Source organism: Malus sylvestris, chromosome 15, assembly GCF_916048215.2.
Source record: "Malus sylvestris chromosome 15, drMalSylv7.2, whole genome shotgun sequence".
Lineage (NCBI taxonomy): Eukaryota > Viridiplantae > Streptophyta > Magnoliopsida > Rosales > Rosaceae > Malus > Malus sylvestris.
The window spans coordinates 5,558,306-5,567,746 of NC_062274.1; the positions used below are offsets into that span (position 1 = coordinate 5,558,306).

Here is a 9,441-nt window from a genome sequence, read left to right on the forward strand (position 1 = left end):
GATATTAAAATTGATATGCATTGGATAAAATCATTACAGATTATAATTATTGCTAAGTTGTTATGATTATTGAGGCGAAATTTCTGAACTTTAATAATAATAAGTTGATCTTTTGTTTGACAAAGTATCGTCATTATTTATGTCCAACTTCATATTGATGTTAACAGATGAGACAAATGTAGCTCATGGGAGGTCACGACGTAATGCCCACAAAAATGACCATTTCAATAAGATAAGTAACGAATTGCTCATTCAATAGGCTAGTTTTAGTCCAAATGATTCTTTTGTAGTTTATGACAAAAACAGCTACTTTGTCTTATTTAATTGTATCCTAGAGATTTTACAGAGCAAAACCTATCAGCACTTGAAGATCAACTTAATACTAATCATTCTATGTGTCTTTTTTTGTTTTCTTAACAAAATCATTCTATGCGTTTAAGAAGTGATTTTTTTTTCTCAAATGCAAGGGATTAATGGTCTTGCTAAAAAAATAGTGGAAAAATGGTTGCATCGAGTTTTTCAATATGTGTATTTACTTATTGAATTAACTTTGGTTTTACCAGTTGCAATTGCTTAAGTGGAAAGAGTATTTTTGCCTTGAATCTTATTAAGTGTCTACTCTGTAACAAAATAATCAATGATTAAATGAAAGCTTAGTTTTTTACATTAAGAAAGACGTTTTGTCTTGTATTGACAAAGAAACTATCATGCCACGTTTTCAGAATTTGAAACCTTTTCATGGACAAATTTAGTCTTTGGAGTTTGTAATGTTGTTGGTTCAAAGATTATGAATGAAAAGTTAATAGTTTATCGATTAATTTTTCAATGTTATTTTCATCTAATCTTTTTTAGAGTTTTTATATTGGAATCACCCGATGTTAGAATCCTAGATTCGTCTGTGCAGAGAAAATAATAGACACACGAGAAACGGATAAAACACAAAAAACCCTTGCCGCTTAGAGAACAATATTCAATAATAATATTTCCAGAAGCCCTTCTTTAACAAGAAATTATGGAAAATAAAATAAGCAACCTAATTCATTTCAAATTAAGAAATAATCCCTTGATTTGCCATGCATCACCATGTATAAATATAGAGTCCCTTCCCTACTATCATGGACATAATCCAATTGCCAATTACTATCATGGCTTCCAAGGGACCTGTCTGTCTCAGTTATGTATTTCTCAAGCCCGAAGAAGCAACTTTCATCGAGCTCATTCGCCTCCTCTTTTCCTCTGACATAGAAAAGAGAAAATTCATCACCTCCTCGGCAGTAAAAAAACTTGACTTCAAACGGAGGTTGATAATCTTCCTCTCTGCGGTGATTCAATGCATCCTCCTTCTCTTAAGAAAACCCATGGCTTGGCTTGGGGGTGTTCTGGAGAAGTGGCTAAATCTTGTATCAAGCAACGGTGGATTGCTCTTGCTCATCCTAAACTGGCTAAAAGGTTTGTCTCATAAATGTCGTTTATAATATTTGCAAACTCCCGATTAATTCCTTTGTTGTACGGCCCTTCGCCTTCGGGTGATGACAGACAATTCAGGTCCTGCAGCAAATGGAACATTCTTTGATCTTTATTAAGCTAATTCTAGCTCGTTACCTCGTATGCTTCACGACGTAAGCTAACACCAACGTCTTTAACTCGAAATTTTAAACAAGGAAAATATACGTAACAAACTAATTAATGCGTTTGTAAAAGAAGACCGGATGAGCTAATATTTAAATATTTATCAGTTTATTGAACCAACCAATGCAGCCAAACTGGTGATCAGAACACCAAAATTAACCTAGTGGCAACACAATAATTACAGTAAATCATTATTCATTTTTTGGTCATTAATATAATTCTGCTGCTTAATTAGTTAAATGAGTAATTAAGGGGGCTGTGTGCAGGAAAGGTGGTGATACCAGAATCATCATCAACCAGATCCGTGCTTGGATTTCTTGACACACGAATTGAATTAGACGACAACATCAAACCTGACGACACAAGATATAACGGGTCGCTGTCCATGATGGCAGCCAAATTGTCGTACGAGAATGAAGAATTCATTGAAAAAGTTGTCAGTGAATACTGGAAGGTAAATTAATTAATTAGCACTATTATTAATTTGAAGTGTTAGCAACAACAACTACTAATCGTTTTGGAATGCGCAGATGAAACTCGTGGCGTTCCACAAATTTTGGAATGGTACGGAACTACTTGAAATGTTGTTTTATGATTTTATTTCTTATAATTTGAGCGATTCTAATTTCGGTTCTTGTGATTCAAATAATAGGTTTTATAGTGTTTCTACGGCTAGGATCCCTATATCTACTAAAATTTTAATTTCTGATGATGGAAAGAAATCAAGGGAAAATTTGAAATAGATCAATCATGCATAAGTCTTTTTCCGGACAACAAATACGAAAAGAACTGCCACTAAATTAATAGTTAAATAACTAGTGAACCTAGCTATGAGCGATGTTTAGACCATAGTAAGCTACAAACCTATAATTTGGAAAATTGAAGGATGAGGACCCTAAACTACATGGCTAAAATCGACAAAATACGAGAACAAAATCATATATAGTTTAGCATTTTTTATCTTATTCTTATTGCATCTCATAAAAAACTTCCCGCAGGTTACGAGAAACAAGAATCAACCCAAGCCTTCGTGTTCCAAGACACAACATCTGACCCCAACTTGGTTTGGGTCGCATTTAGAGGCACTGAACCATTCAGCGCCGACGATTGGAGGACAGATTTTGACATCTCATGGTGCGAGTTTGCCGGAATCGGCAAGACCCACGGAGGCTTTATGAAAGCTCTCGGCATGCAAACAGAGAAAAGCTGGCCCCTCGAACCCGAAACACAAGATCATGAGTTTGCTTACTACAAAATCAGACAAATTCTGATGGATTTATTGCAAGAAAACAAGAATGCCAAATTTATATTGACAGGTCACAGCTTAGGAGGGGCACTGGCGGTGCTGTTTGCATCGGTGCTGGCAATGCATGACTTCGAGGATAAATATGCCTGGTTGATGGAGAGGTTGGAGGGGGTGTACACTTTTGGACAGCCGAGGGTGGGGGATGAGAAATTTGCGGGCTATGTAACGAAGAAGATGAAAAATTATGGTGTGAGGTATATGAGGTATGTTTATTCCAGTGACTTGGTGCCTAGGGTACCATTTGATGATACAACTCTATTGTTTAAGCACGTTGCTCCATGCCTTTATTTCAACAGCTTCTATAAAGGGAAGGTTAGTCTCTCTCTCTCTCTCTCTCTCTCTCTCTCTCTCTCTCTCTCTCTCTCTCTCTCGTACTATTAGTAATTTAGTACACACAAAGCAAATACGCTGGTTAACAATACGTAGATTTCATATCATTATTTGTAGGACAAACTTGTATTAAAGAATATAAATTTTATGTGTTTAAATAACATTTACCTAACTTGTTAAGCGATCATAATGTGAATGTAAGTATCAAACGTTTTTCTTATAATACTAGTGACGTAATCATTGAAACTATGAGATTTTCTCTTCTCGCAATACTATATATAGGCACACGATATAAAATGTGAATGATCAAAGGTTGTTGAACGTTGTGTACATATCTATTGTATACTAAAGTTAGTAAACGAACACATGCATATATTAAAAAGTGCGTACGTACGTTTCTTTCAAGTTTCATGCTATGACGACTAACAATGGTTACACATTGTGATTGGAACCAGGAGTTGGAGGAGGCACCCAACAAGAACTACTTCAATTTGCTATTCTTCATACCGATGCGGTTAAATGCATCGTGGGAGCTGATTAGGAGTTTCATGCTCCCATTAATAAAGGGTTCAGAATACAAGGAAAGCTGCCTTATGATAATGGCTAGGGTTTTTGGTTTAATATTTCCTGGATTGGTAGCTCATGCTCCTCAAGATTATGTCAATGTTACTCGATTGGGATCGATCCCGTCCTACATGCCACTCTGAAAAGCTTACCTCCAGAAAATAAATCTAAAGTAGATTCAAGTTATGTCGATCTAGCTACTAATAATCCAACTGGACAAACGATACACTACTAAAAAAAAGTTGCTTTCGCAGCAAAACTTCTCCTGGCAAACATGGTGTTTACTGGGAAAGGTTGACAAACCAAATAAATTCGTTATGTTATATGCTATAGCCTATATACAACGTTATCTATTCTATGTATGATCTACGTTATGGAATAAATCATTCAAGAGTGATTTTATTTACCGATGACAGATATGAGTTTGAATTCATGGATCGTATGTTGGCCTAACAAAATCTTTCGATTTTCAAATTCTTCATACTCCAAACACAACATTGAATTGTATCGGAAACTTCAAATGCATGAAGTTGTAGATTTTTTCCCTTGAGTTACCAAGACCAATCTTTTTTTGCCTTCCCAAATCGAGAGTATGAAAATTTTAGCCGTGAACCAAACTGCAAAAGGATTAGTTTTCCTCTCCCCCTCCATCGATCGATCCATCTGTGAACCAAACTAGGGTTATATTTTAAGGAGATGAAACTTAAGATGCAAGGCACGTAATTTTCAGTCATACAAATTCAATGCTTTTTGCATTTACTTAATCAGGATTTGAGCACCCAAATTACCTGCTTTTAATAAGTTAAGCATGCTCGAGACGAATCACTTACTAGTAGCGGAGCTCTCTAAACACCACTATTAAGTAACCCTCATGAACTTCTCTATGAACTTCTCAGTTCTGCTCGGTTACCAAGATCAAGAATTTTTCCTTACCAGAGATTATGAAGAACACGAGTGTTCGAAAATTAATTACTCGTTCACTTGATCGCAAAGGAAGCTGATTGCTCTTTGTTTTGAGAAAACTATAGTGTAGAATATTGTTCCATTTGCACAACAAGGAGAAGCTTCATTGTTTGGAAACATAATCGAACATAATATACAATATGAAGCCTTTGATTTTCACACACAAGCATTATTAGTCCCTGAATCACCAAGGATCTTGCTCACTAGGTAGGGGGTACGGTCCTATTCATCTAATACTCAACTTCAGGTATTGGTGCCTCATGCCACTATAAAACTGTGTTGACGCTGATCCAGTGTCAAAATAGTAGCTGCGAACTGCTATACTCCATTCGTTTGTGTCCTGAGTTTACTTAGCCTGAAAGATATGGAAATTGCAAATTGGCATCAGAACGTAGTTTATGAATCACGGAAGGTTTCATGGCATTCGTTAAACGGATTTATTGAAACGATGCACATGCATGTAAACTAAATCGGAGAGGTTGTAGTTTTCAGTTAAACTGCATCACTTCAGTATCTAGTTTGTCATTTCTAAAAGTTTTTAAACTACAATGGTTCGTGTTATGTTAAAGCACAATCACCATTCATGATTCATCATAAGAAACAACGCAGATTGAGGAGCTAATATTTGGAAGAAAAAAAGGTATACAATTTCGCAGAGACCAATTACCTTGCTTTATAGCTTGAGCGGAGCAACACGTGGCTGGATTAGGCATCAGAAAGTATGGCATGTAAAACAACCACTGAAAGAACCCATATGACGAGTTATTCGGATTGATAAAGCTTTACGTGAGGTCCTTGCAACTTGTGCTTGGTCAACTGAGCTTCTCATGTCTTGAGCTTTCTTCTGAGCCGATCTCAACTTGTTCATGATTTTATCCATTGATGACGATCGCTTTTTTTCAAGCTTCATCTGAACCAGATTGAAGTAAGGGCCAATAGTTGCAGAGCATATATACAAAAATGCATGTCTAATATGTGTGTGCGTGAGAGAGAGAGAGAGAGAGAGAGAGAGAGAGAGAGAGAGAGAGAGAGAGAGAGAGAGAGAGGGAGAGATAGTTGCAGAGCATATATACAAAAATGCATGTCTAATATGTGTGCGCGTGAGAGAGAGAGAGAGAGAGAGAGAGAGAGAGAGAGATGAGAAACCTCCAGTTTCCGTATTGCTGCCTCAGCTTTTGCCCTCTGCAGGTTCTCCCAAGCAGTGATTTTTGCTTCCTCTCTATTAACTCTGAAGAATAGACATGTATCAGCACACATTTTAGAATATTAGCTCATATAACAATATTCATTTCCTTAGAAATAAATAATGCACAATGAACAAATTGGGTGGCAAACGTACTTTGAAATGCTCTTTGACGTGTCAGAGAGATCCCAAGCAGCAGATTGAACGTCTGCATCTTTCTTTTTCCAACCATCACCAATATGAGAACCCTTCCCAGGCCTCCGAGCTTTATGCTTCTTGGACCACCTTGTCATAGTGACCCGTTCATCTACCTGCACATCCCTGACTTCCGACTTTGAAGAAGCCGCACTCTGCACTTCCAAAATAGGCAGACCAGAGGAAGTGGAGGCAGAGTAAGAAGCCCGTGCCCTGGGAGATGAGTGAGCGCTATCTGGGCTCATCTGGGTTGCCATGTCCCTTCTTGAAACTGCCCGAGATACATTCGTAGCCGCATCCTTGACCCCATTAGGGCCATCAAACTTTTCATCTGGTGTAAATAAATCAATGTAAACAGACCATCCATGCATAAGTACACTAGTTCTAACAATTCTGAATCGATGCCATCCGTCGTTCAGAAAGTATATCTAAAAGCTTATCAATTAACACAATCCAAACATGGTAATTAAACCACCTTCATTAATTGCTCATTTATTCGACAATCTAGCGATTGTTATAAAATCACTCAGCCCAATTAAGAAACTGACGTCCAATTAGCAAATTAAACACTAACCTTGAGAGTCAGGCAATGAAGACTGCTGCTCCAGCACCTCAGAGCAACCATGAACGCTAACCGAACGAGCAATGCATGGCTCTGCTCGCGTCGTAAAGCTGCCATTTTCGGCACCGGACTGGAACCCCAACCCATCAGCTGATATAACAGCAGCCGAAAACGGAGAAGCAGCCATGAAATTACTCACATTGGTCCCATCAAACATTGGCATTGCCGGCGAGTACAATGAGTAATACGCAACCCCAGGAGGCCCGAGCGGACCACTCTTCGACTTGGGCCGCCTCTGGGTTTGCTGATAAGCTGGCCTCACCACGCCATCCCCCTGAACCGGACTCAAAATCCATCTCTCAGCATCTTCCCACTTAGACGGCAATGTCCTCCCGTTATTAAAGGGCAACATCGCAGCCGTCGTATTCTTCCGACCCACATTGGTATGCGACGGGACTCGCTCCGAGCTCCAACCCTTCTGAACTCCGAGACTCGCGTGCCGGTAACTCGGTGTGCCGGGACTGGGGAAGTTACCCGATTTCCGAGACGCCATTGAACCCTTCTTTATCGCGCCTAATCTCGGCGAGGACACAGAGGCATTGTTGTTCAAGTCCAACGAGGCGGGTCTCGGCCGGTCTAACTTCTTCGATAAAGCTTCAGATCTGGACCGCCGGTCCTGGCATTCTATACAAACAAACAAAAAACCCAAAAGCTTAAAGCTGAGAACTTTGATTGGTTAGGACCGGATTGGACTGGATTGGACATGACTGGACTAATTTGGACCGGGATTTTACCTTTGAGGGCGAGAGAGAAGGAGCTTCTGGCGGAATCGAGGACGAAATCCGAGTCGGAGTCCTCCTTTTGAACTGCGAGAGCTCGAAGCAGCCAAAAGCAACAGTGAGAGTTTGAAAATTGAAAAGGTGAGGGAAAAAAGCGACGTCGTTTCTGAGCTGTAAATACCTTTGGCTTTTTCTCCCTTTCCGGAGAGACGACGAGTGTGCTGAAAAGCGTGGATTCTGTTCGGATCCGGATCGCGATCTGGACCACTCGAGCTTTCCTCGTGGCGGCGATCGCGTGGGGCCGAGTTCTGCTGCATCCAAATCAACACATCAACAATTCGACCGTCAATTAATCAAGCATGCAATCGGAAAATGCAGATTCATTTCGGTACCGGAGAGATCTCGGAGGCGGTGGAGTCGTCGTGGTCGAAGGAGCAGAGGTCGACGCTGGCGGAGGCGGAGGAGAAGAGGCTGAAGTTCGACTCTAAGGCGAAGATTACGGAGTCAGGGCTCGGGTCGCGGACTCGGAAACCCGGTCTCTGATCCTGCATTTTTCAGAATACCAAATTTGCAGAGTTCGTTGAAGATCCCGCTGAGAGTAACGGAGGGAGTGTGAAATGGCGGGTATTATACGATTAAGTCACTCTCATTAAGCAAACCTAATCACGCTTAAGATTTTGTTTAACGAATCCAAAAGACAGCAGTGTTTAATTAAAGGGGATTAATTATAATTTTTGCTCCTTTTAATGCTGGGTCGTGATTAGCTTTGACTAAGATAAAATAACAGTGGTCTTTTTTCTTTACGAACAATAAGTTATTTAAATTGTTAAATTTTAAAACGAAGAATAATCGGTAGGATTAAACTTGTATTAGAGTGCATAAGTAATATTATTTTCTTTTACGGTAAAGCACTCTATGCAAATGACAAAAATGACAGTGGGGCCCATGTATCATGTGGCAGGAGCTGGGTCCCGATTTGGAGTTTGGACTTTTGGTGACAAGGATTTGAATTTTTGATGATAATATTGACAAATCAATGAGTTTTCGACGAATTTTTTTACAATGAATTATGATTTATAAGTTTTTGTCGCGTGTGATAATGTTCTATGATTTAAGAGTGGATCTTGCGCTATAAATTAACGCGACTAATTGATTTTATGTTAGATGTTCATATTTTTTCATAATATTAGAATTAGCAACATATCAGCATTGTAAGTTTCGTTAAAACATGTATTTAATATCATCTCAGTTAAGTTACTTTCCTACCCATGTTAAAAGTGTGAACATAATATTATTTAGCTTGCTTGACTCATCTTCACACACATGTTAATATGATAAGTCAATTTATTGGCCAGATTTTAAATAGATAGTGATATTTGCACATCCATTTTTACTTCTTATATATTTACTCTCAATTTTTTATTGTAAAATTAAATGAATTTAAAAAGATCAATAATAATAAATTAACGAAAATGCCTAAAATGTAAAAATTGGTGTGTGAATGATACTTTTTGTCCTCGACAGATATCGAAAGATCCTTCGTCTAAATTTTTAGATTGATATTTTTCAGATGCTAACGATATAGAATGAGTTTTTGATATTTAATTTTTTAGTCGTTAATTGTAATTTTTAGTCAAATCAATCACTAGTTGTTTGAAAGATAGATAAGTGATGACTTGCCATATTACATCACTCTCGTTCAAGGATGAAGCCACCTTGGGGGCGCGGGGGTTGAGGGCACAGTCTTGTTTTTTGAAAAATGTACATATTGCAAATAAAGTAAACGTGATGCATATTCAGCCATATATTTTATAAATACTCGATTGATAGATCGGATAGAAGATAAATGCATGAATGATAATGTGATTATTTTTATAGACAGAGAGATATTTGATGGTATTAGTAATGAAGTTGTCATGCAACGCTTTCA

At 38.4% G+C, this 9,441-nt stretch overlaps 2 protein-coding genes across 3 annotated transcripts; one reads left to right on the forward strand and one right to left on the reverse strand.

Annotated features, from left to right (window-relative positions):
• The first annotated feature begins 1,100 nt into the window (after positions 1–1,100).
• On the forward strand, positions 1,101–4,244 carry LOC126601153 (triacylglycerol lipase OBL1-like). The gene is made up of 5 exons (XM_050267823.1): positions 1,101–1,449; positions 1,896–2,083; positions 2,160–2,193; positions 2,628–3,247; positions 3,721–4,244. Exons 1-5 carry the CDS (start codon positions 1,116–1,118, stop codon positions 3,970–3,972), a joined length of 1,428 nt encoding a protein of 475 aa, XP_050123780.1. The 5' UTR covers positions 1,101–1,115; the 3' UTR covers positions 3,973–4,244.
• Positions 4,245–4,810: 566 nt separating this feature from the next.
• LOC126605974 (uncharacterized) lies at positions 4,811–8,203 on the reverse strand. Of its 2 annotated transcripts, none has more exons than XM_050273434.1 (8): positions 7,904–8,203; positions 7,693–7,819; positions 7,527–7,598; positions 6,745–7,416; positions 6,132–6,501; positions 5,939–6,020; positions 5,460–5,702; positions 4,811–5,147 (listed from the first exon to the last, which is right to left on the reverse strand). In XM_050273434.1, the coding sequence occupies exons 1-7, from the start codon at positions 8,060–8,062 to the stop codon at positions 5,505–5,507; spliced, it is 1,680 nt and encodes a 559-aa protein (XP_050129391.1). In that variant the 5' UTR covers positions 8,063–8,203; the 3' UTR covers positions 4,811–5,147; positions 5,460–5,504. The 2 variants fall into 2 exon arrangements, with proteins under 2 accessions (XP_050129391.1, XP_050129389.1); XM_050273432.1 differs by having other exon boundaries at positions 7,693–7,822.
• Positions 8,204–9,441: the final 1,238 nt, after the last annotated feature.

Excerpts from the sequence above, each read along its gene's own strand:
- LOC126601153 (XM_050267823.1), top strand. The coding sequence starts at position 1,116 with ATGGACATAATCCAATTGCCAATTACTATCATGGCTTCCAAGGGACCT. Across the intron at positions 1,450-1,895 it reads CATCCTAAACTGGCTAAAAG|GAAAGGTGGTGATACCAGAA; the intron begins GTTTGTCTCATA and ends GGCTGTGTGCAG. Across the intron at positions 2,084-2,159 it reads TTGTCAGTGAATACTGGAAG|ATGAAACTCGTGGCGTTCCA; the intron begins GTAAATTAATTA and ends TGGAATGCGCAG.
- LOC126605974 (XM_050273432.1), bottom strand. The coding sequence starts at position 8,062 with ATGCAGGATCAGAGACCGGGTTTCCGAGTCCGCGACCCGAGCCCTGAC. Across the intron at positions 7,599-7,692 it reads AAAGGGAGAAAAAGCCAAAG|TTCAAAAGGAGGACTCCGAC; the intron begins GTATTTACAGCT and ends GAGCTCTCGCAG. Across the intron at positions 6,502-6,744 it reads TTCATTGCCTGACTCTCAAG|ATGAAAAGTTTGATGGCCCT; the intron begins GTTAGTGTTTAA and ends TATTTACACCAG.